This window comes from Colletes gigas, unplaced genomic scaffold (genome assembly GCF_013123115.1).
Source record: "Colletes gigas isolate AHSC1104 unplaced genomic scaffold, ASM1312311v1 Colletes_gigas_Sc00004, whole genome shotgun sequence".
In the NCBI taxonomy this organism is placed as follows: domain Eukaryota; kingdom Metazoa; phylum Arthropoda; class Insecta; order Hymenoptera; family Colletidae; genus Colletes; species Colletes gigas.
Window position 1 is genome coordinate 3,671,793 of NW_025106633.1, and position 27,596 is coordinate 3,699,388.

General features: G+C 43.9%; 1 protein-coding gene across 3 annotated transcripts in view; it reads right to left on the reverse strand.

Moving 5' to 3' along the window:
* Positions 1–27,596, reverse strand: part of LOC122405084 (MICOS complex subunit Mic60) — a 47,540-nt gene that overhangs the window by 15,249 nt on the left and 4,695 nt on the right. For all 3 annotated transcript variants that reach the window (XM_043409579.1, XM_043409578.1, XM_043409580.1), the window contains one exon: positions 20,039–20,267. In XM_043409579.1, the coding sequence (XP_043265514.1) occupies positions 20,039–20,267 (229 nt within the window). The remainder of the gene's footprint in view (positions 1–20,038; positions 20,268–27,596) is intronic.

The window sequence follows — 27,596 nt, forward strand, 5'->3', positions numbered from 1 at the left end:
ATAAAGAAACAAATATTCTGATTAGCAGGAAGAAAATTTACTCGAGAGACATCGAAACGATAGGTTCCAGAATTCTCGTACGACCACCCAGCCGTAATTTTAATTTAAGCTTATTTTTTAATAAATTACGGTCGGCGTCCCGAAACAGTTTCGGTACTCGGGGTCCCGGAGGAGGTAAAGATCCATCCCGGTGGTGACCCACGAGTGAAATCGAGTCTCAAGTGGCGTGAACCGTGATCGAGGGTACCAAGATCGATGGATTTCTTTTCTGACAGCTCCGAGATTCGATCGTCGGCGCTGAATACCGCGGGAGAACCTTCGACAACGGAGAGTTGACGGTTGGAAGGTGTGTCAGAGGGAGGACAGGGGTCGGGGGTGGACGAGGAGGAACGCGATAGGAGGGGGGAGGTGGCACTTTGCGAACGAGGTTACTTCGCGAAAGTTATCCGGACTGACGTGTATAATAAATCACCGGGGCGAGAGCACTTGATCCAGATAGATCTCGTTTTTCTCGCGGGCGACATTAACGACAGGCTTGACCGGGGAACACCTTGCAGGGTTAGTCTATTCGCAGTTCATCAATTACAAATTGCAACGGGGCGAAACGTGTTTGCTAGGCGTCTAATTAAACTTCGATTACCGTCGACGAATCGCGAACGCCAACCCTCGGTGACGGGACACCGTAGCGCGAATAATAAACGGATTTTTTCGTTAACGGGGACGGACGTTTGAACTTAAATGCTCTTCCGTGAAATGCGTTGATTTTTTCAGGGATACTGTGACGTCTTCTGCGTGGAAATTTGTAAGATTTGTTCGTATTGTTGGGTCGAAGATAGTTGAAATTACGCTGAATCGATACCACCGATTACGAATCGAAATTTAGCCGTCACAATGAGCAGATTAAATCGAATGCACGTAATGGATGGCTGAAATTAATGAGTCAAATATAGCTGGTGACCAATTTCGTAAAGTAGAAATTTTGTTTATTAATTACTTCGGTAATTAGCAATGAAGTCGCCGGTGCAATTGGATGCGGGCATGTTAATCAAATTGGCGTGTCGTTGATGGATCCATCGAATTTCATGCATACTCTATACAGCATAGTGTTTCCAGAGGTCAGATTCTTCGAAATAATTTCAAGTTTTCCTTGCATACTTCGTACATGAAAATACGACGGTTTTTCCACACAATTCGATGAGAATCCGTGTGCTGGGACGCGAAATAATAAAATTCAGACTCCAAGACGACTAACTACAAAAGAACCAAACTTATCGAGCTCCCCCAGTCTATTTCCACCGAAATGGTTGATTATACGGAGACAGGAAAATTCTATCCGAATCAATCGTGCAAAGCGAACGATAACGAAACTTGGAAAATGCGTGGACAAAAATAAGAGAGAGAAGTAGAGACGTAGGGGTGGTAGAAGCTTATTTCTTCGGGGCATTTGTCAAGCCAGCATCCGGGATCTTTCGACATGCTATCGCCATTGTATCGAGAAACGAACAGAATCGCGTATCCCGAACTTACTCCCGTTACCCTTTTATTTATTTCGCTTCGATTCTTGCCTACCGTTCGCTTGATTTATGACGATAGACCCCTTTCTTATTTTCCTCTTTTCCACCGTTGTCAGAACCATGAGTTTCCCAACCTGAGAACGTCTTTTGCTTCCTCCTCGATGTTTATGCCCGGCATTTATTACCATTACCGTTTTACGAGATCGGGAAACGTACTCGAAAATTGCGTTACTGTCTTTCGACTAGTTAAAACCGAATGATACGGATATGATCATCAGAAACACCGAAATAAGTGAAAATAAATTCTAATCTCACACAGTACCTTTCGAGTCGATTTTCTCGACAGTGAAGATGAAGATTTGTTCTAAAATTTCTAGTTAAAATTAAATGAAATAGATATAACCATTGGAAACATCGAAACAAGTGGAAATACCTAATAATGGTTAAACGAGGTGTATCTTTGGGTTTCTTTAGTTTAATATCAGTTCCAAACTATCATATTATACGATACTTTCACTAGTTAAACCTAGACAATTCAATGCAATCGTTGCAAGTACCAAATCAAATAGAAACAACGACCAACGTTCAGACACGGTGGACTCCACGAATTTTACAAGTCGATTTTCTCCGAAACAAGGTTAAACGGTAAAAAAAAAAAAACATTCGTTCCAGAATTCCCTTTTCACTTTTTCGCGCGGAATTGCCCCGGTCCTAGTTGGTACCGTGAATTTGGTCACGTTCTCCGCGCAGCAGAGAAGAAAATGGACGGCGAAAAAGGGAGCCCCGTTGGAACGGATAACGCGATCAAAAAAGCGTTCCGCGACAAAATGTTTATCCGCGAAATAAAGGGGTACGTTTCCCGCGAATCTCCGCCGTTTTATCGGGTGTTTCGACACGCGGCGCGCGGGCTATTGTTCGGCGCTTTCTATAATTTTCAATCGAAGCTTCGCGGGGATGAACGTCGACGCTAAACGAGGACGGTTAAAACGCGCGAAACGTTCCGCGCCGTTGTTCCGACGCGACAGCGAATCCCCTCGGGTGTTCACGGATGATCGAAAAACTGCACGAATAGGGGGGGAGGGGATGGACGGGGGGTGAATTAAATTAGACGGGCCGAATTTCACAGATCGCTACGCGTCGCTTCCTTCCTCCCCCGCCGAATCGTCGGCCTCGTTCGAATTGTTTTTCGAAAACGGTACACCGCGTTTTCGCGTGTTTCGACGTTTTCGACCCTCCCTCCCCCACTGGCCGATTCGAACGTTTCGCCTCATCGCGTATTTTTCACGATCGAATCTCGCGTTTATACGTTTAACCACTTCGACGATTCAGTTTCATCCACCGGAAGAACGTAGTCGAGTTTTCGAAGGCGCGCAATGTTTTTCTGACTGATTAAGCGAATTCTGGGTTATTAATGTTCGAAAGTTCGAGGAAGGTCGGTTCGGTGCTTCGATTCGACGTAATCTGTGTATAAAATTACTTTGATAAACAGCATCGTTGTTCAGGGGATACAGGGTCTCGGTTAAATACCATCATCGGCCAAATTATCCTTTTTATCGAGTCGAACCGGCTATTATCTCGCGCCTGTGCTATAAAATTCATGGGAAACTGTGTGCATAGAACCGTGGTGAACGTATCTCCGCGGTGGAATACAATGTCGAAGAACAAGCGTCCGGATAATAGAACGTCTGGATAATGGAGTGCGCCGGATAATAGGGATTCTATCGTAAACCGATTCGGTCAATAAATTCTGGAATAAGGTACACAAATATTTGAAAATCTTTACTCGCGAGGCCAACGTGGGGCAGAGCTAATTCCGAATACTTTGGCTCTGTTCTTACCCGCGAGTAGTAAACCGAGAACGGAGCCGCTAGATCGTTCTCTTCGCGTTTCGCGTTCCCGTTACCACTTTGTCATAAACCGTTTATGGACCTATGTTTACAGCGAATGTTTACTTTTTTATTCCTTCCCGTATACGGTCTCGTATTTTGGCCGGAAATTTCTTCGAACCGAGATAAAAAAAAGAAAGCACTTTCGTCGCGAAACGATCCCTCGTTAAAACGTTCGAGTACCGTAAGTGATTTTTCTTGAGAAGTTTCCAGATTTTTTAGTATTTCCACTATAAAATTGTACCTCTAATAAACGAGGAGATCATTGGGAGTTTGACTGCTTGCGCAGAACGATTTATAAAAGGAGGAAATCGATCTGGGGGTCACGTTGAAGAGGAATATATTATTTCGTTAATTAAATAGTTTCTATTAAACTGAATAATATTTACTGGAACAATCTTTTAAATGGCGCATAATTACAAAGGCAAGGACAAATATTCCAATTGTGTAGTTTCAGTAAATTTATCTAAATAATTAAAAAAAAAAATCGAAGACACAAAAAATCAAAATTGATATTTCCACCGATTTCTGAGAGACCTAACACCAGAGTGTTACATCCAAAAGGGTGGCGAGAAACCGCGATACTCGAAGGACGTGGAAATTCTTTCAGTTGAATGGCGCGAATAAGCTGGAGCATTTCACGGGACCGTCGCAGGGGTCGAGTACTCCGTAAATCCTTTAAAGGAAATCCAATTTGGCGGGTCTGGATCACCGGTTACTTGGCCCGCATCGGCGTGTTTCCCTGGTTTTTATCACCGACCCGTTCTCGTCATCCCCGGGCTCGTTTCGCCACGCTTTCGAACAGTCAACCCCCGACGCGCGTATCGGCGAGTAAATCTTTTACGCGCGGCGACATTATTACCGTGGCTGGCGCGACATTAGGCGTGCATTCCGCTCGAACGAAGCGTCGCCCCGACTATGGGGTAGGTGAGGAAAAAAGAAAGAACAGAGACACGCGACGCGGTGAAAAAGCTCGACCGTGAACGTCGTCGAACGGCCGATCAGACCCGGTGGCGCGTTTACTCGGGCCTTTTTACTGCTCGCATCTATCCGGCTTTATTAGCCGTGCGACACGTAAAACGCGCATAATGGCGATGGTTTTGCCGTTCACGCGACCGGGTGAAATTTCATTACGCGTCGCCGCGAAATCTGGAATCTACCCCATACCGTTCCCCCGAACGCTGATTGAATTTAAATGGCGAGGGGGGACTTCGAGAAAAAATATCCGAGTTCGACGTAACCAAATTCATAACATTATTATTATTCATTTATTAACGGGAATAAACCTTTTATTATAAAATTGTAATAAAATAAATTCATTTAGAATACGTTGCAAGGATAATTTTAGACTTTCTAATGATTGTTATATCAGTTTCAGTGTGTTCAATTCTGAGATCCAAACGTGGTGCGGTATCTTTCAGAACAAAATAGAAAGTGATACGAAAGGAAGAAAAGACGAGATCAAGCAGGTGTTCGGATGAGGAGGAAGGATTAATTTAATGTAAATTAAAACGATTAAAATAGTTACAAAACTGATAGAGGAGTGTGTCAATAGCCCATCCTGATCATTAAATGAGAATGATTGACTTCCTCAGAAAGAACGAATGAACAAAGAATGACTTCCTCAACCGTGATGCGATGAGCATCGTAAATACCATAGATGGATCGTTGCCTGGCGGTAAACAAACAGCCATTCAATACAAGCTACACACTACGCTTAAACACACTATTATCACAGTTTTTATCCATCCCATATATGTATAATGTGACCATCTAAACCTAGCTCTGCACTCGGAATATCGTAATAAAACTTAATAGAATAATCTCAAAATTAAAATTTGTTACGTACGATTGAGAATCAGAAAAGTGAAATTGAAGAATACCTGAGGAAGTATGTAACGCGTAGAAAAGAGAAGATCGATTATGTTGTATTAAATGACGTTGAAATGACCACGATTACAGACTGGATGCGATCAGCAGACGTTCGACGCGAAAATATACGCGCGACTACGTGGCTCGCTTCTATTATCATGTTCCGTTAGCGATACCTGCGACGGAATCATCCCCACCATTATTTACAGATCGTCGACTGGAACGTCTCGCGTAATGAAAAACACATTGGCGTTCGACTTTGACCAATTCGGAGAACAAATTCTTGCTCGAACCTCAAGGTTGTGTTGTGTTTCGATAATCAGAGACACGATGTCACGTAAAATTCAAACTGTACACAGAACGGAGAATAAACTGCGCACTTTTCAATCTACAGATTTACAATATGACTTCGGATTGGGTGAATTTTATTTTCTTCTTTTTGTCAAGGCGGCATTAAATTCTAAAAAAAATTGTAGAAACATAAAGCATGTAAGATATAAAAATTAATCAAAGAGAACCTTTACATCGGGAAAATGAAAAATAATTCCTTTTTCTAAAGGTTTACAAAAATACGCTCGTAAAATTTAACGAGCGAATCAGACACCGATAATGGGGAGCTAACGGGAGTTCCGATGAATATCGAATGTTTGGAAATTCCGACGTTCGACTATTCGAGTATCAATATTTATACAAGATATTATCGAGCATTTGCATTCTTTGAATATTTAAATATTACAAGACACGCGTGCGAATAAACGACGATTTGTTATAAGAGATGATCGATAAAATCCAGTATCCAAACATATGTATATTTCATTGTTTCCGTAACACGTCTGGGATTAGCCTAACGATAGAGCGTAAGATCGCGTGTGGCTGTTCGTCACGATCTACCCGCAGCACTCTGGATAATTCAATATCGAAAGCGCTAGTTACAGAACGAACAGGTGTAAACTGTGCTTTTAGAGGTTGTGCTACCTAAAATCATTGCGTGCCTGGGTGAAATAAGTTTTCGAACGGTGTAACCATTGTTGGCGTATAATAACTTTCCAGTGAACGTTATTTTTAAGTTCCCAAATACTTTAAATCGATAAGTTCTCGATCCCACGCACGATTTTGATCGCTCGTTCAAATTGTTCCCAACTTTAAAAACTCTACATATTCGAGAAACCGTATATTACTAGCTTTCTATCGTTATTATCGTTCATTTAAATTTCACCCACGTTCAGTTCAGGCTTTGTTTTGACTCGATCGAGGATCCCCGCAGATGGTTCGAGACAACCTTCCAGAGGATTCTCGAGGAAAACGCTGGCAAAGTGCGAACGTACATCGATCGGCGCTGGGAAAGCTCCGGGGGCCGTAACCCGATTATAAAAAGCGACAGACGCTCCATTTCCAAACAAGAACCGCGGCCGCTGGACGACTTTCGAATCTGTTTCCTTCGGACTTTCCGCCGCGATGGAACGCGCGGGGGTTGAAACGGGAGGGTTGTTCTTCATGCTCGAACGAGCGAGAATCGTCGAGGCGGAAGACCGAAACGAAAAGGTCGACCGGGGGCTGCCTGTTTCCAGCCCACGTCGTCTCTCGTTCTCGTCGCGGAACGGATGACATTACGTAATTATGCGGATGCCTCTTGGACGACGTTTCTGACGGCGACTACGGATCCGCGGGAACGACACCGTTTCGTATTCGATTAGAATTCGGATGCACTTTGGCTGGATCGAACGTGAAACACCGACGATGGCTTCCGAAGGCGTAATTGGCGAATGGAACTGGACGAGCCACCTTTGGCCATCGAAACGGTTTTCAAACGGAAACGCCTGGAATCGGGAGATTGGAAACCGGATACGATCTTGTTGGAATTGCGTACGTAGAATGCAGGGGACGGTAAAACTAGCGATTGTCATTTTAAAACACTGGTATTTTTAAACTCGCGATGGAATACTGAGAATTAATCGAGAAAGGATTCTAGTAAACAGAAGTAATAAGGATGTCACTGTTTACATAATTTTTCTTTGTAGCCTACTTGATAAAATTGAGATTTTTAAGAGGATGGTTCAAAATGTAGAAGTCGTGATATCCCGTGATATCGTGATTTTTGGATCCGTAGATCGAGTGAAGATACTTGAATAAAGTCGGGGGTTAAAATGTTTCGATAGATTCGTTATCGGTCGACGACTGATTTTTGCGTGATTTTCTTGTCCCGGATCGAGGGGGTGCGTTTACACCCTGATTGGAACGCGTACGTCAACGTGACACAGCCGCTTAACAATAAAAGCCGCTGCCGTTGCAGGGGATAGTGCTCATTGTTTATGAGGCTGGCTCGGGCAAAACCGAGGTTAAATCAGTGAGGGATTAGGATCGACGAGCTGCGGCCTGTCCGTGTGACGTTTCACGCTTCGGAGGCTCAACAGATTTCGACAGCCACCGGAATCCCCTTTGTTACTTTTAATCCCTTTCTTTCTGCCGGTTCATCCTCTTTTACGTTTCTACCGCTCCACTTTGTACGCGCCGCTCGAAACAATTGAACGAACAGGATCATCGAAAATATGTAGAAGAGGCGAGCGTGTGTTTAATATCGACTGACACCGCCCAAATCCTAAAATTCTCGACAATTTTCAACTAAAATTTGTGGGATACTTTCGCGGTGGTCGAGGACGACAAAATAAATTATTATGAAAGCTTGATTATTTCACAAATATATTTAATAACATTGTTTTGCAAAGCAAAAGGGGGATTTTAAGAAGTTTGGAAACTAATTTGATAAATAGATAGTTCAAGAAAGACGAAGCCATCTGAATATTTGACGAGGTAATTGTTTCGGAGCAGTATAATCTGTCTTCGTTCTTAGCCAAATTACACGGGAACGTCTGGTATCTTTAACGATTCCTTTTTCGTCCACCTATCGCTGGTTCATCCCCCATTCTCTGCTCTCTGCTTCCTCCGACCCCCTCTACTGTTCTTTTCTCCGTATTATCTCACCCTTTCACATCCGTTTCCTTTGTTACTCCAATGCTGCGCGTCTTTGTCCTGTATTACCTCTCCCTTTCACGTCGTTTCCCCCTATTAACCTCCTCTTTCACGGCTTTTCTCATTAACCAACCCCCTTTTCACATCTTTTCTCTGTAATTACCTCTCTGTTTCGCGTCTTCCCCGCCATTATCTCTCTTTCGCAAAATTCCACCATGGAGGGCTGTGGTCGAAGATGCGACGCTGTTTACGCTAACGCGAGGGCACGAAATTGCTAGCGGGGGCACACACTGAACATTTTAAATCAACGAAGTAAATGAACAGAATTAAATTTACATTTAGAAACTTTTGCGGTAAACAAAAATTCTTGAAGTGCAAAGATCTTGCATTTCAAGGTTTCTAATTTTTATTTATTATTATCGTTAATGTTGGAGACTGTGAACCCAGGAGGGTTAATAATTATGGCCAGAGCAGTGAATGCTATCCACCCTGCTCGTGTTTGGAATCCACGCGAATGCAAGAATCGCCACGGCGACAAAGAAACGGTTCGAACCGCAGCGATTTCCATTGCACAAAATGGCGGTGAATCGGTAAACGAGTGGCGCAAAACGGTAATTGTTAACCCCCCAGAGGCCACGGGGGTGGCACAAGGTTCTCCGACCGACGGGATAATTAATTACCGGTCCGAATACGATTCATCGCGCATCGCTTTATTGTCAGAGAGAGGCGTTAATTAATCGTAACGAGAAGAGTGTGGCGTAGCCGGCGATAACGCGAGAACTGTACATCGTAATAAATCTCCCAGGCGCGTCGTGCCGACGGCTTTTTGCCCGACCGATACTTGCCAAGGCCGCGTAATTATTTTGCGGGGCGTCGGTGAAAAAAAAAAAGATGGCGGTCCCGGGCAACACCGCGGGGGCTGGATCGTTAACAGGTTTCTGGTTACCGACGTTGGGTAGCTTCTCGCCCCGGTCAGTTTAATTACCCCCTTTAATCGGGCCGCGTCTCGTTTAAGGGTGAATCTGTTCCGCCGTATCACCGCTGCTCGCTCGAGCGGACTCTTTGATCCGGGGGATGAACGAGCGAGCTCGAGTTTTACGAAAAACTTTTTCCCTGCGATGAACACCGTGTTCTGGTCGACCCCCGTTCGACGCGTGAATTTACATCGATTCACTGGACGCTGAAAACCGCGTGAACTCGCGCGACGAACGTGTGATATTTGCTAGACTTTGATTAAAAGGTTTTTCATCAAAATTTCGTTGATCTTTGCAGCCAACTGATGTGAAAAATCGAATTGAGATGAAGGAGTTGCAAATGCTCATGTGAAACCTTGTGACTTATTAGAACTGATGGTGATTAAAGAAGATTTTCACGATTAAGTATAGAATTATTTTGAGTATAGAACTGTGATCGCCGTTCGATGTAATTTTAATGGCCGGGGAATGGGATAACACCCGGTGCCATTTTCTTCGCCGCCAGTGGCGATTTCGAACCGCAGTATCTGTTTTTTTGCGGAGGGCAGCGACGCGAAAAACTGCCGTGCGGTTTTCCCCGGGTCCGTACACGAGCAGCGTGTCCCCGCCGGTACTAATTGACAAACCAAATAATGCCCGTAATTCCTGGACACGGCACGCTTAATTACTCGCGTAATTAATCGTCGTCTCGCGCACGTCCAACGCGGGGAAAAGAGCGGCAAGGAATTACCGCTGTTGTTCCCTCCCCAGGGGATGGAAATTTCCAAGTGTCCTGTAAATCGACTGTCCGTCGATCAAATTTTCCTTCGGAAGGTAATCTGACCAAATTTTTTCGTAACGTTTCGAGTTGTCAACTCTTTTTTTATATTTCCCAAACGTGCGTCTTGAGGCATCGAAAATTATAATCGCGAATAACTAATAAAAATTATAGATTTCTTCGTAAACCATTCACCAGTCACTGGTTTCTTTTGGAAACTTTATGAAATGGTAAGTACAAAACTATGCTAACTCAAAAGACTCGTGTATCTGTTTTTTTATTAACAAAATTCGCACCTGAGCGATAAAAGTAGCCTTTGAAGAGACGGGTGGAGCCTTTGGTGTTTTTTTTCTACCGCCACTGTCCTCCGCGGTTTTCCTTTAATTTTTAAATCGCCACGCAACGCTAACTTTACGGTTCTGGCATAAAAACTTTAAAATACACGAGCATCGTACGCTCAACTGCTTTCTGCGCGAAGATTCTGCCCAGTAATATCTTCTCGGTCGCCTTCTTCCGCGTCTTCGCCGTCTTTTCTTTATTTTTCACCCTTTTCCCCGACGCAGCACGGGATTAAAATACGAGCTTAAAGAGGATCGACGAAACTGACGTTTCACTGGGTCAAACGTACGCTGGAATAAAGTTAACCGGGTTTTGGGGGGAAAAATACAATCGATAGCGACTGTAAAAAGAATCTTTGCTTTCTAATTGCCACAGACTCGAAGATACACTCATTTTCAGTAGATCCTCCTCTCTTTTCTAGATTCATCATCGTGCAAAAGTTTCGAGGGCGATAAAAATAATAAATAGCTTGTTTATGGGCGGAATCGTCGTTGTTTAAAATTTAAAAACCCCCTCGTAGCAACGAAGACCGAGGATTAATCGAGGGAGGATACCACTTCGAAATTCTTCGCGGCTCCGGACGAGCGTCTCTTTTCTTCGCCGAAGTAGAGATAATCTATCACCGCGAAACAGACGATTCATTCCAATGAGAATGATAAATCACCCCGAGATAACCTTTCAAGCAAAAATCCTGGACAGCGGGAGGCAATAAAAATTGTATTGCACGGTGTATCTGCTCCTTACATGCGGATCGGTCCATTTTCTCGTGGTAGCTCCGAGCTTTAATAAATACGTGTCGTTGACGGAATATGTGTCTTCCGTGACCGGTGCACTCTATTTGCCTAGTTTTAAAGGGAATTTACAACTCGACCACCCTCGCCTTTCCCGTAGTTCAGAATTTCCACCGTCGAGGGCTTCGTCGACACGGTAAATAAGATCCCATCGGATCCTCTCCGTCTACCCTTCACAACTTTAACTTTTTCCAGCTCGAAAAATTCTAAAATATCATACAAACATACGTAAATAAATCTTGCAAATTTAACTGCGATGGTTTAGTTTCTTTGCAAAAAATTCCCAAAAAAAGATAAATTTAATTCCATGAAATTGGTCAGACCAAAAAAAAACATAGAAAAGTTATATCAAATTTCAAGTTAAGGTAATCATTTCAAACGCCCCGCTCGAAACGTTATCGCTGTTATCATCGGTTATAAATTCGAGCGTCGCGTCGGTGAAGATTACACGATAGAAAATTGATCGATCCCGAAACTCGACGCGACGTTCGATCGGCGCGAGCCGGGCCAACAGCCACATTCTCTCGAATAATCGCGAGGCTTTTATCGCTTTCGTCGCCGCCCTAACGATATTTTTTTCCTCTCTTCCATTTCAATTTTTCTTCGACTTTTTGTTCGTCCGTTTTCATTGCCCGGCCGGTCCGCCACGGAGATCGTGGAAATCGCGTTGACGGAATTTTTACGGCCGCTTGGATAAATCCGCGCCGACGAGGATAATGGCCCGTCCGGCCGGGAACGATGGAAAATCAAAAAGTACGAGGGAAGCCACCGCGGCGAAATTGATTGGTCCGTATCGACGGAGATTGTCGTTCTGGCATTTCGACGGGCCGTCGGAGTGACGTTTATTGCTTGCAAAAATGTTTTCGACGCCGTGTCCCGGGACGCCCTCCGAAATCATCGAGGAGATCCACGATCGTGAAATCATTTCTTAGCAATTTTAAACCGGTCTCGAGACTCCACGTTCCGAGTATTTTGCGTTACGACGTCGAGGAAGGTGTCGATTCTCGCTGAAAGGCAACAATTTCAAGAACGGTTCTTGTACATTTAACTACTTTCGCCCTTTGTGACCTCGTTTGTCTCGATATCGGTTCGCCGGTATTTCGAAGCAGATATTACTTGTCGAATGCACTCGTGAAACCGCTGCCCTAAATTGTCACGATGCGAGCGAAGCAAAACTCGATGGAATACAACGTGACGTCGTATTTCCGTAGTATAAAGTTAGGGACGTTTGTCGAATCTTTCTGCGATCGAACGTTCGAGCTTCGATGGCTCGAATGATGTAATTAGAATGCTACTAGACTGTTTGAACAACATTATATGGACTATTAATTAATTTAATGTAATATCAAATAATTTAACTCTTAAATTCCATTGGAGAGAAAGAAAGTTATTGTTCGAGTTGAAAAATTGTTGAACAGTTTCCAGGAGATTGGACCGCCCGAGTTTGCTCTAAATTAATTTAGACGGTCGCTCTATATTTGGCGCGGGAAAAGACTTAATTTTCCCAACAACTGTTCCTCCACTTGTTGAACAACGTTTCGTCGCGAGTTTAACGTTGCCAAGTCTTTCTTTTGGCGTGGAAAATGTTGGGAACTTTGGAACAGCGTTCCCGCGTCGCGGGGGTGCCAGTAAGTCGAAGTTACCAAGCGGTTTCCGCGGTTTATCCGCGGTAAACGGAACGCGTATTTAACGCATAAAAGCAGTCGACACGGTTAAAGGTTTCCATCTTCGCGAGGCGCAAGTAATTTACCATCGCCTCGATAACAATAACCATGGAGAAAGCTGTTGGAAATTGCAATGTTCAGTTTCGATCCCTTTGATTAGAAACTGGACTTCGTTAAAGCTATACAAACATTTCTCGAGCATTGTTATTCCAACAAAAAGCTATACATTCAGACTATCTAATATCGTGTACGAAAATAACCGTGTCACAATACACTGTTCCCAGCGACCAAAGGAGATTTTCTTTTTTCTTTTAAGGACGCGCGTCTTTCGAGCCTCTCCCTCTTTTCCTCTCCTTTCAGAGGCGCGAGAAACGCGCATAAATCTTGTAACGAGTTTGAAAGTGTTCCCAAAACCCCTACGCGGACTGTTTCGCATTGTGGAGGGTCGAATGAAGCGAGCTTAAAAAAGGACCTCGCGCGAAATAAATAATGGCACGCGTTGGCGCGGCGTTTCCTTCGATTTTCCTAGCCCTCTCAATTTCCCTGGGAACGACACAATATTCTTTGCTCTGATCACAAATACTCGAACGCTTTTTTATAGAGAATAATACTGGACCGTTGATATTTTTATTTTTGTCACACTGTTAATTTTAAATAGAGAAAACTGGTGACAACGCGTAAATATTGTACAATACATCGTAATTCACGATCGTTGCAGTTCCAGCAGACCTATTACGAATTTCAATTTTTCTGAAGCACGTCTCACGGAGCGAGCTGATATTTAATTTCAAACGCAGATTCGAATCGCGAGCCGTGCATACATCACACGGAAACGGTGTTTCCTCGAACGAGAACTGACTGTGCAATTTTTGTCTCCTTAGAACGCTAGCTTTCGCGAAGAATAGCCAGCCGGGGAAGTTTTATGGGGGCGTTTCGGAGGCAGTTGAACCGAAGTTCGGCCGTAATCGTCGTGCATTATCTACTACGAACGTTTCTTCGTCCGTCAAGTGCCACCAATTAACAGAGAACGCTGCACGAACTTGTAATTACTCAACGGTAAAACTTTTTGCAACGGGAACTTTCGTTGCCCGCGATAGTAAAACTTTTTTAAGCTGTAAAAATTGGTCGAACAGTTTCGACAGCGGGGAGAACAAAATCGGTGATAACGGGGACGCCTCGAGTCGAAAGAAGCTTGTATAAATTTGACTTGCGACGCGACGATCGGGAGGACCGTCTTACGTTCGTAAAACGCACGGTGTAATCGTTTAACTCGGATGCACTTGGCGCAGTATTCGGATCTGGGACATCCTGTAAGTTATTGTTGGTGGACGCGGAACGACTTCCAGATGGCAACAGACCGCAACTTTTATACGACGGAAGAAACTTTTGTCATTAGTAAAACTTACTGAAATGTCAACCACAACATCTGCCGCCATCGCAGCCGTAAAAACAAAGACGAATATGCAAAGACCAGGGTGGCCCATAAATTCTTCGTTTTTCTATAGTAATCTTTACAGGACGTTCTTAACTGGCGAAATTTACTTAAAGGCACGATGCGTCGTTTTTAAGTTCGTAATTTTAATAAATTACTCGCGTTGCAAATACAGTCTTTGCATCGAACGATAGTTTTATCTGACAGAAAATGGGAGAAGAATCGATGCTTTGGAGGGTAGATTGCGTGTTTGAAGTTGCCACCGATACAATGCTACCGTCTGTGGGCGGAAATATTTAAATAATCTCTCTGTTCGTGACCCTTAAACAGTGGGACCGCGCGCGAGGCCCTTAATGGCACCCCCCGAGGGACGAACGTTGGAAGTTATAATTGCGGCACATGCTGAATACATTAGTTCGCTTCTGGGCTTGTAAAACCACGGGCACGCAATTTCAATTTCCCTCTCTTTCTCGCGCCCCTTTCTCTGTTCCTCTTCCCGCTGATGTCCGTCCCTTTATCATTCTCGAACTGTCTGGGGAACTATCGCAACCACTCTATCTTTATCCCCGTTGCGCGCCAAACTAGCCCAGAACAATGCCATTATACCCACCGTGGATTTATTGCTGATGTTTTTGTCGTTACGCCCGCACGATACACCGGCTCATTTGGAAACTTCATTGACCGGTTAACACGGGGCCCGCGGCCATTTTTTATCCCCGTGCTTTGACGATCCGCGGGTAATTTAAACACGAAATTGAAATTGGAGCGTTTAAAGCGGCCGGCTCACTCTTTGAAGCTTTAACCGTGCGAAATATTTCCTACAGAGTCAAATTTCGGTTTTTGACCAGTAATTTTGCATCGCGACATTACAGATACCTTGTACTGGAATGAAAAATAATAAAATTCCCTAAAAAATTGTTTTGCGTTGAGTACAACGTACTTTTATCAACCTAATCTCGAGTTACCACGCAATGGACGAAGTTTACGCTTCGGGGCAAACGTTGTAGTTCCATTTTAGTTTGAATGCCATCGAGATGCGATCAGCTTATAAATGGAAAGAACGATGCGACTAATTTTTCGTCAAGTAACAAATTACGCTCGTTGCTCGCACGAACTCGTTATCTCGTTTAGAAATGAATTTTCCATAATTCTGTTATCTGCTCGCTCCCCTCGGCATCCCTCCCCCGTAATAATTCATCCGCGATGGCGCAATAAAAGTACGTGCACGCTGTTGCAAAATTTTCACGTAATTTACTATAAACGATATTCTCGACTCTCGATGCCCGGTGAATTTTTCTCGAGGAACCATAAGCTCGGGAAAGGTTCCCTTCGAGACTATTTTAGACGGTCGACGGTAAGTTTCGCGCTATAAAGTTAATAATAATTCGTAACGCCTCTGTTAATAACGATACACAAGCGACATATTGTGTTTTTAGTTTCCATAAACGGCGGATACCTGAAAGAAGTTTCCACGGGGAAAAATGTCCGTAACTTCGTATAGTAACTTTTCGCAAAGAAGCCCGGGCGCTTTCGTAAAGTACTCCGACCATAAAGAGGCAAGAAACTTTATAGCAACTTTATATAACAACCCAATACCTCTTTATAACCATTTACCGCAGAACGTGCTCTACTTTACAGCAATTTTCTCAAAATACCAATATCTTCGTGTACCAATTTTCCATGCCAGGAGCCAATTTCCTTTTACGGCAATGTTTCACGAGTCCGGGTCGCTCCGTTCTCGAAAAAAATAAATCCCGAGCTACGAATCGAGGAAACAAAAAATTGAAATTAGGCTTGGGAATATTCAACCGTCACCGGTGGACTTTTATTTTTTCCGTCCTGGTGACTTTTATGCACGCCCGTTCGAGTTATTTCTTTGGGAGAACAGTATGCAAATGCACGTACCACTATATCGCTCTCCTACTCCCCTATTCACGAGTGGGTCTCGAACTTGCCAAACTTTCCTGCACTCGATATATTGTTATAATATTCCAAAATCGAGTCGTTATTTAAACGGTGGAAATATATAAGAAAAGTGGTAGAACGATCTTCCGTTTAATATTTGAATATTTCACGTTCCAGCACAATTTAGTTGACGTTTTAGGGATCTGGCACACGCGTGACGTTCTTTATTGAAAACGTCAGACCAGTTTCGCGATAGTGGAACGCGGGCTCTCAGATCCGGCGATCGTTCCGGGGTATCTGTTAATCGTAAATTAATCTCCGACGACGTGCAAGCAGCGATAACGGGCCGCGAAAGTGCATTAAGCTCGACTTGAGTTAATCCGGATGAAGCTGCGAGCCTTCTGTTCCCGATAAAACGTCAAAGGATCTGGCGCCAGCGCGCAGGGAAATCGAGCGAGTCGATGTTTCGCCAGAAGGAAACACGCGTTGTCCCGGCAAATACCTCCCCCCGATTATCCAGATTCCGACGATATCTTACCGCGTTATTTCGACCTATTTCCACCCCCCCAGACTGTCATCCCCTCGATTCCCAAACGTATGATTCACGGAGCGTCGAAAACACTTTGTCCCGATCTGCGACGAGATCGACCGCTCAGCGAAGGAAAAACGAACAGATATCCTGGTGTTCCGACGAAATTCGACGTTCTCGATCGCGGTCGAGAGAACTGGAAACTCTAAGTAAGTCTGTCAACAAGGCTACGGTAAAATATTGATCGAATAAAAGAGAGGGAAAGAGAGAGAGAGTAAACTTTGCTTCGCAAACTTTTACCAAGAGAGGAGTCAAGACGTTTCACTCGGTTAGAGGGGCTGCGCGAAGACCAAAATAAAACACACCCCTCGAGGCGGAGTATTTGCCCCGGATGTTTGCATGAAAAACGGAAAATTTAATCAAAATACTCGATATCCGAACGCGGTGAGCGGTTCGATGAATTTCTGGTCTCGCGATTTCGAGGCCGCTCTTAAAGAACTTCGCGAGCTTTCGATATTAGGAGAGCCTTGAAAGTACTGCGCGTTTAGGAAGTTTTCATTCGCGTGCGTGTATACATCGGTCCGCAAATAAAATGAGAGCTGGAATACATTGGACACGATTGGCTAATTTCTGGTTCCATAAAATTAATATTTACAGACCGGAGGTGATAGATGAGAGGATAAATGATTTTTTTTTATAGAATAACATCGACGTTCGATCCAGGAGAGTCTTGTGAATATAATGATCGTAAAAATGAAAATTTAGTACGTGTTATGATAGTTTTTATTTTATAAATAATACCTCGTCGAAGATGTAAATATGCAGCAAGTAAAACGCGGTAAGCCTTTGAGGCTAGATGAAAGAAACAGAGCGTGAAAATCGTATAATATTCGATGACTAAACCCTGCTCATCGCCAAGCTTGACTTGGAAATATTCTGTCCGCCCGTTTACTATACAGAAAGTCACGCGTGGTATAAGCTTGGTACCCCCGTATTTACTTTTAAAATTCCCAAAGATTACGCCGAGTTAAAATTAATTTCCCATAGTCGTGATTTGAAGTTTCCTAGTTTGGACGGTGTTTCCGGGGCACCGTGTAGATCCAGGCCGACAAGAAGCGCGTCGATTAAGAAGAAAAGGGGCAAAAGTTGAGGGGGACCAGCCGTTGTCCCCGTCGAAGAAGTTGCCAGTCTCCCTGCGGAGCTTTCTAAACTCAATACCCGACCGGGGAACTTTTCCCGGGGGTTTTTCCGAGGGAAACGACGCGGGAACAGCGTGTTTGTTCCGTTCGGGATTGAGTTCTTGCCCGGATATAATAACGAAGAAATGGATATTCCGAGCGAACAGGCCCGAGAGAAAACTCGAGGTACATAAATGTTAACGAAGTTAAATTATCGTTCCGCGAGCTGAGGGAGGGGGGGAGAGCTGTTGCCGGGAAATCTGTTTTACTTATTACCGCTGTAACTTCCTTCGCGTGGAGGGGTGGTCGCAGGGAGGAATCGTAGAGAAAAGAAACAGAGCATGGAAATGTTGGCGCGGCTTTACGTGACCGAACTCGGGGAGTCGTATTAATATTCGAGCACCGTAGGCTCCGCGCTGGAAATGATATAATATTTTCCGTTACGAACGGATTCGAACACCGGCGTTTGCACTATTAAAGTTGGCCGCGATTTGTTACGCGTCCCCCCTCCTTCTGGAATTTATTTACGAAACAATTTTAATCGCTCTCCGCCTAGCCGGATGGCTGCTGTATTTACAATCACCGTTTCCCACGGTATTGTACTTTTCGATAATTTGAAAATGAAAATACGATAAATAACCAAACTGTCCCCGAAGAGAATTGCAATCGGCGAAACTGTAAAAAAGGGGTGACCTTTCTCGAAGGTCGCGAGAGACGATTGTTGTTTCTAGTTCTCGGGGCAAATTTAATCGCGTATCGTTCTCGACCCGGGGATCTTAATTTTCGCCAGAACCGTCCTCCCCGGGGCGAGTCTCGGCGGTGAACTCGACTTAATCCGATCCGATCTAAGTTCCGCGGTCCTCCGTCACAAAGCGAAAGAGAAACGGCCGACGGGAGATCAGACGTCTCCGAAAATGTCGCTGGTCGTCCCAGGAGGGGCACGGTGCACGTTTTTGCCCGTGTAATTAAGCGGCACGGGACGAAATAATGGGGGACGCGACAAAGGCGAGGCCCTGGCCGGACGTTTCGCGGCCTCCTCCCAACCACCCGGACAAAGGAACCGTTGCCTTTCGGACATTTGCATACCGTGGGGACGCGGAATCGCACGGTAGATTTGTAGACGCTACACGTACGAAATAGGTGGACACCGAATCCAGAGAAAATTACTCCTTAAGTTCTAATCGAACAATTGTGCCAACCCTATCGATACAACGATCTTACTCTAATTCACTCGTTGGATGCTCCTTGAAAGATATCAGCTAAAAGTACTTGGAGTTAGTTGAAACGAGGTCATAGAAAAGTCAAATTCGAGGAATTTTCTTGCATGAATTCGAATTGGGTTTTACAGAAAATTTAACGAAATATTGACACAGTTTTTTAGAAATTTCGATCCCCAAAATGGCATGGAGTGGAATTAGTTCATTGGTATCGAACTTTCTAAGAAAAACGCAAGAGTTGGACACCGCGACACGCGACGGTTCCGCCCACAAAAGGAACTTTATGCACCGTAATAATACTCGCCACTGGAATTCAGCGATTTAGCTTAATCGCGTCGCGACCTTTGATAAACGAGTATAAGGATGCCTAAAAATAAACTTACCTTTATGTCGAACCTTCGAGTACCTACACGCGATTACCTACGAATTCGCTCGTTTCTCGAATTTAAATCTGATAATTTAGAAACGCGATGAAAAAACTTGATTTTATTAAATATTTAACACGAGACGAGATAAAAATTATGTGCTCTTAAAGAAGTAGCTTGTAAAAAATATTCTCGACCATGCGAATGATTGTAAAAGGGCACACCAAATGAACCTTCGTGTATTAATCAATAAGTATCAAACTATCGAATATCTGAGCACACTGAAATGTAATCAAAAGGTCAATTTCTCGAGTAAACATTAAAATTTCCTATAGTTTCTATGCATTCCTCTCACAAAGAGGACCAAAAGTTCAACAGGAACCAAACGTTGCAAATGATTAGTTTGCTCGCAAAAGACTGTTGAAGTTTCGAGCCAATTACAATTCCCAGAGCTGCTCATAGGCGTGGCGTAACTCTCCCACTCCTCCCCCACGTGCTGTACCGTGTTTACGAGCAGCGCGGCGGATTGGTTCAATGTTTAACAACCTTTTGCGAGAGAACTATTCGTTCGCGACGCATAGTTCCTTCGGAACTTTTGTCCCTGTTGTAAAGTAGAATGTGCAGGAATGATAAAAAAAAAGCACTCACCCTTCAGTGCCGCTTCCAGGCCACGTAACCTGCCGACGATGGCGGCAAGCTGCGCCTTGTACTTCAAGGAATCGGACTGGGATTGCTCGCTGATCGCGCGGTTCAAGTTCCTCTGCGCTTCTTGCTCCTTTATCATGAGCGCCTCTCGAAGATGATCGGTGTGTACCTGTTCTTGCAGCTTCAGCTCTCGACGCATCTCGTTCTCGAACTTCTTCTGCTCCTCCAACAACTGCCACACACAAAATCCAATCGCTCGTAAATTTTACATCGACATGTTTCACGAACGCAGACGATATACACACGTCGAAAGAAATCGATTCCTAAAATAGAGGGTGTCGTTCGTATGAATTTAATAATCATTCTCGCGAAACGACAGAAGGTAAAGCGACTTTCATATTGAATTATTAAGAATTTTCCGTCGAGGAATTTCATTTGAGAGATCTCAGGACGCGGATTCAAGGATTATTTGGTACTTTGAATTTTTTACGAAAAGATGAGGAAAGAAACATTCCGCGGATACTTTAATTTAAAATCGCGATAAAATTCAACGAGCTATAAAGCGCGGAAGGAGATAAAATTGTAGCGATCCGGGACAAAAAGAGCAGTCAACGAAACCACCCCCTTATATTTCAAGGCACGCTTTTCGGCAACGAGGGCGTAAACAAGTACGAAACAAGTTACATCGAGTTCCCCCGGTCGGTGTAGAGCGTGCAAGAAAAATATATATTCTTTCGGTTGCCGCCTGCGCCGCTCTCTTTGTCTCGCGTTGTTTCGCGCTGGAGATTGGGCCAAGTACACTCTTATTTTCTCGAGTTTATAAGACATAAGACGAGTAGAGAGGGAGGCTTTCAACGGGTTCAGAATTATTAAGCTCAGTCGCGAAACGCGAAACGGTCCTCCCTGTGGGAATCTCTTCTTATCATTTTTTTTTCACAGCCCACCCCTTCGAAAATCGTCGCTTGGATCTCACTCCTCCGTTCTTTCTGCTCTATTTATAAAAAACATATTTTTTGGTACTATTGAATGTCTTGATTAAAAAAAAAGGAGCTATTACTGTCAACCCTAATCCACTTCCTGGATTAGGTGCCCTAACGATTCACCTGATCAAATATTGTCAGGGTGAAGGACAATAATTGCTGTCCCCAAAAATCGAACAATATTTGACAACACTTTTCTATTGATTTGCCGTCCTCTAAAAATGCTAGTAACGACAACTTCCTCTACAGAATGTTTGTACAACGTCCAAGGTACACAATTATTTCTCCATCATTAGTAAAGAAATTTTGACATAAATAAGAATTTTCCCGTGTTCTGATCCAAGGTAGGGTATCGTAGAGGCGATTAAAGGGAAGAGTCGAGCGTCCGCGAGGTGAAAGTGCGCGGTCCGAGACGAGAGCAGGCCGTGGGAACATTAGCGTAATGAGACTTTGATTAATTATACGCGCTTAAGGCTTCGCGCTAGCTGCCCTCATTGGTAAGTGACCCAAGGGTCGCCGGGGTGGCTCTAATCTCTCGTTTCTTCGTCGTCCGGCAGTGTTCGCCGTCTGACCGTCATTGTCCCTCACGGATTCGCTCGCTTTCTGCCCGGGGTACTTTGTATGCGCTACGCCTGTGGATCCTTGTTCCTGGGACGGTCCAGGACCGCGTCAGGGCCACCTCCGGTCCTCTATGTACAGCAACGCCGTGTCAATAATTAACGCCCGGCTGACCCGACAACCCGTCGTGCTGTACGTCGAGAGGAAGAGAGATCGGCGACAGGTCTGCGAACACCACGGGTCTCGGGAAACCGTTCGAAATCCTTCGATTGGCTCGCCAGATCTTCCTGGAAACCGCTGTTGTACCTGGAGATCGGGGGACTGGGTTATCCCACGGATTCCATTAGGGCGTCGATAAGCCACCGTTTCTGGGGCTTCCTGGACGACTTGATACGTCGACGAGGCTGAATCAATCACGGCGCTGGTGGAATTACGCATAACTGCGACGACGTATCGCCTTTGTTGCATCGCAAATCTCTCGTCCTCCAGATCACCAAATTATGAAAATATTACTGCCTATGCTTTTAGGAACTTTCGTAAAAATTTCGAGATAAGATATTGTACAGCGTTGTGTGGCCTAGAAACGAATCCAGTAAAGAGAATGTAGCGACAGTTCCCGGCATTCACCAACAGAGGGCTACGCTTGACCCGTACCTTACTCACAAGTGCTCGATCTATTTTTATATACAGGGTGTTCAGCCATCCCTGAGATAAATTTTAATGGGAGATTCTAAAAACCAGTTATGGAACGCGAAGAAAATTTGAATGTCGCCCGAAGAGAAAAATCCAGTGAAGGATTAAAAGAAAACCGGATAGGGAAATTGGGGGATTCACGGTCCCCGGAAGCGAGCCCGGATCGAAATCGGAAAGCACACTCCGTGTATATGAATATTCTGTTAAATCGAAAAATTCCCCAGTATATCTGGCGCGAAAATCGAATTGGCCGCAGAGGGGCACGGAAACGCGTCCCCCGTGAATACGGCGGGAAGCGAAACAGAAAAAATGAAAACCCCGGGATGGGAAAAATAGAGGAAAACGGGAAATATGATTCCTGACACCACGACGGTGTTTCCCACGCCGCGAAAATTAAATTAATCGGACGCTCGGCGTCGTGTGTAAAAACGAGGGGTGTCGGGGGAGGAGAGAGAGAGTGAGAGAGGGAGAAAAAAAAATATTGTGCCAGGACAAAGCTCGTTTTCATCCTGCGAGCGGAACGATCCGCCCGCCAGAACGATGTTAATCCGGTGCGTCGTCCTCTAATCCGTTTTGAAAAATCAAAAACTGCTCCTCTCGCTGTCTCTGGCCATCTGCACGATAACTCGAAGCCGGATCGGCCAAATCCGTCGGAAATAGAGCGCCATGATCGGTTCGAGCTACCCAATTCGGGTAGAAGAATCTCGATTCCACGAGGGTCGATCGACAGCGGGAGCTTTCGTCATCGAAATCACGCGTTTTAAAGTACCGTGAATTTCTGCCGTTCGATAGTATTCTCTGCAGCGAAATTAGAGCTGGGATTATTCGAATTTTTAAAAAATATTTACTGAAAAAAAATCGGAAACAGAGCTTGAAAAGTTTCTCCAACGCGTCTGACCTATAATCGTTATTTCTACTTGCGATGCGTGTAAGCACGATGTTAATACCATCTTTCATCCGTTCCACAGCGATGAACAAATAGACTCGAGAGGCTCTTCCACGCAGAACAACGTCAAGTAGAATGCACGAAGATTCGTAGAAATTACGTCCAAGTTTGCCCGGAACCGAAATCAATCGGAGGAAATTAGATGTCCCCCCCGGTTCGGACTTTGATTAAGCGCTTCGAGAACGCCGGTTTTTATTGCGCGGAAAGGAACGCGCCATTTTCACGAATTTCGCGAAAGAAACTTTCCGATTTCTGAGCGCGGAAACTTCGTCGAGCTTGAGTTTAAGACGATAATCGTGCTTTTCAACGCCTTGTCCGCGAGTTCCTTAGTACGATTGACTTGGGAAGGGTCGAGTTTAATAACACGAACGCCAGTCGAAACGATGGCGGACGATCGATACCGTCCATTTCCGATCGACGCTCGGGAAGACGTCCGGCAGTAATAGATTTCGGTCCGACGGTGTCGATAACCGCGATTCGAGCGATGTCTTCCGAATCCTCGATACTCGAGAGTCGATATTTTGATATTCGATTCGGTGATTCTCGGGCTGACCTTCGCGCGCGTCTTTTTAATTGAACGACGGGCTGGATATTTGAACGAGAGCGCAAACAGGGATATGGAACGTCGTTGAAAGAAAATTCGATTCTCGAAACTCGACGACGCAGCTATATTTACAACGCAAACTCCACGTGTGACCTTGCGAGAATAATCCGTGAACATGATCCGAACGTTGAAGAAATTTTTTTTTTAAATGTCGAACAAGGCTCGCGTTAAGGTCGGAACATTTAAATCTTTACGACGACCATTACTTTTCAGACCTATTAACTCTCGATAGAGCTAGCAACCGTAGTATGAATAATTTACAAGATAGTAATGGCGTTAACAATCGCAGGGAAGAGCGGAGGATCGTAAAATGGAAATGGAACAGAGCAAGTGATAATGGACTGTCTGTAGTCGGACATGTTTCGCATCTACTACCGTAAACGTCAGCCTGGGAGCCTTTGATACACGAATTATTAGGAACAGGGCCTAGGAAAGAGGTCGAAACGTCGAAGTAATATTATTCCCTTGTTTCTAACATTGTTAAAATTAGAACTCGAAAATTGGAGTTTGAACTTGTTGGAAAATAAAATTCTTTCGTCGTGATTCTTTCAGTATTGAACGGAGCAGAATTTGTTATAAAACTGTTCATTACAACTTTCATAGACTCTCGTTAGCGACAGTGGAGCACCGGGCACTCGAACTCCGCGGAGACAAATCAACGTCGACTCGTATCGAATAGCAATTTTCTAGGAGTCGTAGATTAACTTCGACGAATCGTCGACGAGCTGAAATCGCGGTGAACGAGGAGAGGAGAAGGATTTAAAGCTATTAGAGACCGGCGAGCGACGCTCTCTCAGTCGAATCACAATTTCCATGAAAGTTTACGACGGGAAAACTTGAGGCGTCCTCTGTTCCGTCTTCAAAATCCGTGGAACGGTTCGTTGTTATGCCCGACAATAGATCCGAACTAAACATCCAGCGAAACAAAGCGAGGGGACGACGACAATTTCCAGAGGAGAATCCGTGAATCTCGAGATCGAATCATGAAATCTCTTCTTTGTTCCCCGAACCACGATTATCGAAGTCTCGCTAATTTCTCGAACGCGTAAACGATTACCAACTTCCATCGACGAACCGAATTCGTGTCCGCGTTCACTTCGTCGTTATTTGCATTCTAATCGTCCGTCGTTACGAAAAACTGAAACTCCAATTAGGAGTTGACCCGTTTGGAACTCGTTTCTGTCTCTTGAAATTTGTTTAGACCGGTCACCAAGTTGGAAATGAAATTTGTACGCGATTTAAAAATATGTTAAAGGTAAGGTAAATGTCGCGCTAAACCTTCGAAATGCTAGAATTAACTTAATTTAATATAGGAGTGAAGCAGAAATCAAAATTATTGACGGAGAGAATGATACGATTAATTGGATCGCGAGGTTCATGCTTCCTTTTATCTAGCGAGACAGTGGAAAATTGAATTCCTCCCAAAGTGTCTGGATGGCGCAGGAAGTTAACGAGGCTTAATAGGGGTGAAAATCCGACCTGTCCATTAACGATCGTAAGAAGAGAGGTTAAATCTATTACTATTCTACGATTCGTCAATGTTGTCGTGTCTGAAAGCCGCACGAATTTAGACAGAACTAGTTCAAAACGAAGCGTAGGATTCACAGACAGATACCTCCAAAAATAACGCTGTCCCAGACGTGCTTCTGTTTCTAATCTCAGGACGCATTCGATATTCTTAGAATTGACATTTTGTCAATTTAGAACTTCATAACACATACAAAAAAAAAATGTCATCCAATACCAGGCGGTGGGGTGACCTATTTCTTAAGCATTTGAATATTATACAGGGTGTTCGACCAACCCTGAGAAAAATTTTAATAGAAGATTCAAGAGGCCAAAATGAAATGAAAATCAAGAATATAAATTTCTTGATTGGGGCTTCGTTAAAAGGTTATTACAAAATTAAATTAAAAAATTTCAAATCATTCTGAAAAAATTATTTTTGGTTGCAGGGGTCGATTACAGTCATTTTTGGTCATTAGACATACCCTCGAAATCCTACCGACTTTCGAGAAAAAAATTCGAGAGGTGTGAAATTTTTCGACAAAATTAAAAAATTTCAAATCGTTCTGCAAAAATTATTTTTGGTTGCGGGGGTCGATTACAATCATTTTTTGTGAATAGACATACCCCCGAAATCCTACGCACTTTCGAGAAAAAAATTCAGGAAGTGCCTAAATTTTGCGACGAAAAAAAAATTTCAAATCGTTCTGAAAAAATTATTTTCGGTTTCGGGGGTCGATTACAATCATTTTTGGTGAATAGACATACCTCCAAAATCTTACGCACTTTCGAGAAAAAAATTCAGGAAGTGCCTAAATTTTGTGACGAAAAAAAAAATTTGAAATCGTTCTGAAAAAATTATTTTCAATTACGGGAGTCAATTACAATCATTTTTGGTGAATACACATACACCCGAAATCATGCGCATTTTCGAGAAAAAAATTCAGTACTGGCGGAACTTTAAACGTTAATAACTTTTTAACGAAGCCTCCATCAACTAATTGGTATTCTTGATTTTCGTTCTATTTTGGCCTCTAGAATCTCTCGTTATAATTTTTCCCAGGTATGGCCGAACACCCTGTATAAAATTTTCTATCTTCTCATATTGTGTTTTGGAATTTTCTGATACCATTCCAAGTGACGATCGACCAAAAGCTGCGTCGATAATGGAGACGTTTACGCTTTACGTCGATCCAGAGAGGAAAAGTGTAACGTTTGATTTAAAATCGCGTTAGGACGAAATTTTCATCGAGGCTCCTGGCGGCGTTACGGTTGGTCGACTTTTAAATTATTCCACACTCCGGTCGTAAAGTCCGGACCGTCCGTGGTGGGACCAGAAGGTGCGGGTCAGCGAAATCGATTTCACGCAGAGAGCAACCGGGGAAAAAGATCGAAAACGTCCGATTACATCTGCCTCTAACGTGGGAATTCCTCGAATTTACGAACGCTGGCCAGACGGCCACGCTTCTTCCGCAATATTTTCTCCAAAGTCGGATGCTTCCGTCGTAAAACCGGATATACGAGCCACGACACCGCACAACCCTTGCCACGCGTTAAAGAATCCTCCGTATCTTCTGGGACACCGTACGAAATACGAGAAAAACAACCCTTAGCCTCCGCGCCGTGGGAAAAAGAAAACAAAGAACATTTTGTCCCCAGGGTTGGTACTCCGTTCGTTGAATTTTTCCGTACTCGAATATTTGCTACGTTAATAACCAGACGTTATTCTAAAAATTATATAGAAACTTTGTACGATGACAGAAAGTAAGGGGACGATGAGGAAGATGTTAATCTCGCATTAACAACGGAGGTCAAGATCGATTATTAATTGAAATCGATGCGAGAAAGGTCCACGACCCTGTTTGACGAAGAAACGTCACACGTTCGAGTCATTTCACGTCGGATTGAATCGCGGAACGTGGGACGAATAATTAAATACCCACGGTATAATGGAACGGTCCCGTTTCAATAAGAGGTGTCCAAATGTTTATTTAATCCGCCATTATCTGGCGTTTCTAACGTTAAATTGAACTTCGGTTCAATGCTCGTCGATTAAACGAATATATTTGAAATGATAATTGGAGGAAGTACGTGTTCGGAGTTACATATTTAACGTCGCCCCTAAAACGAATTTCGCTCGTTCCGGAGTTGTTCCAAATAAATGAAACGATCGATGAAATTTTCATCGAACGTTTTAGTAAACCGTACCAACCGGTCCGATCATAAATAATTTTAAACGTCTTTCCGGCGTTTAAGAACTTTACGCGACGATGG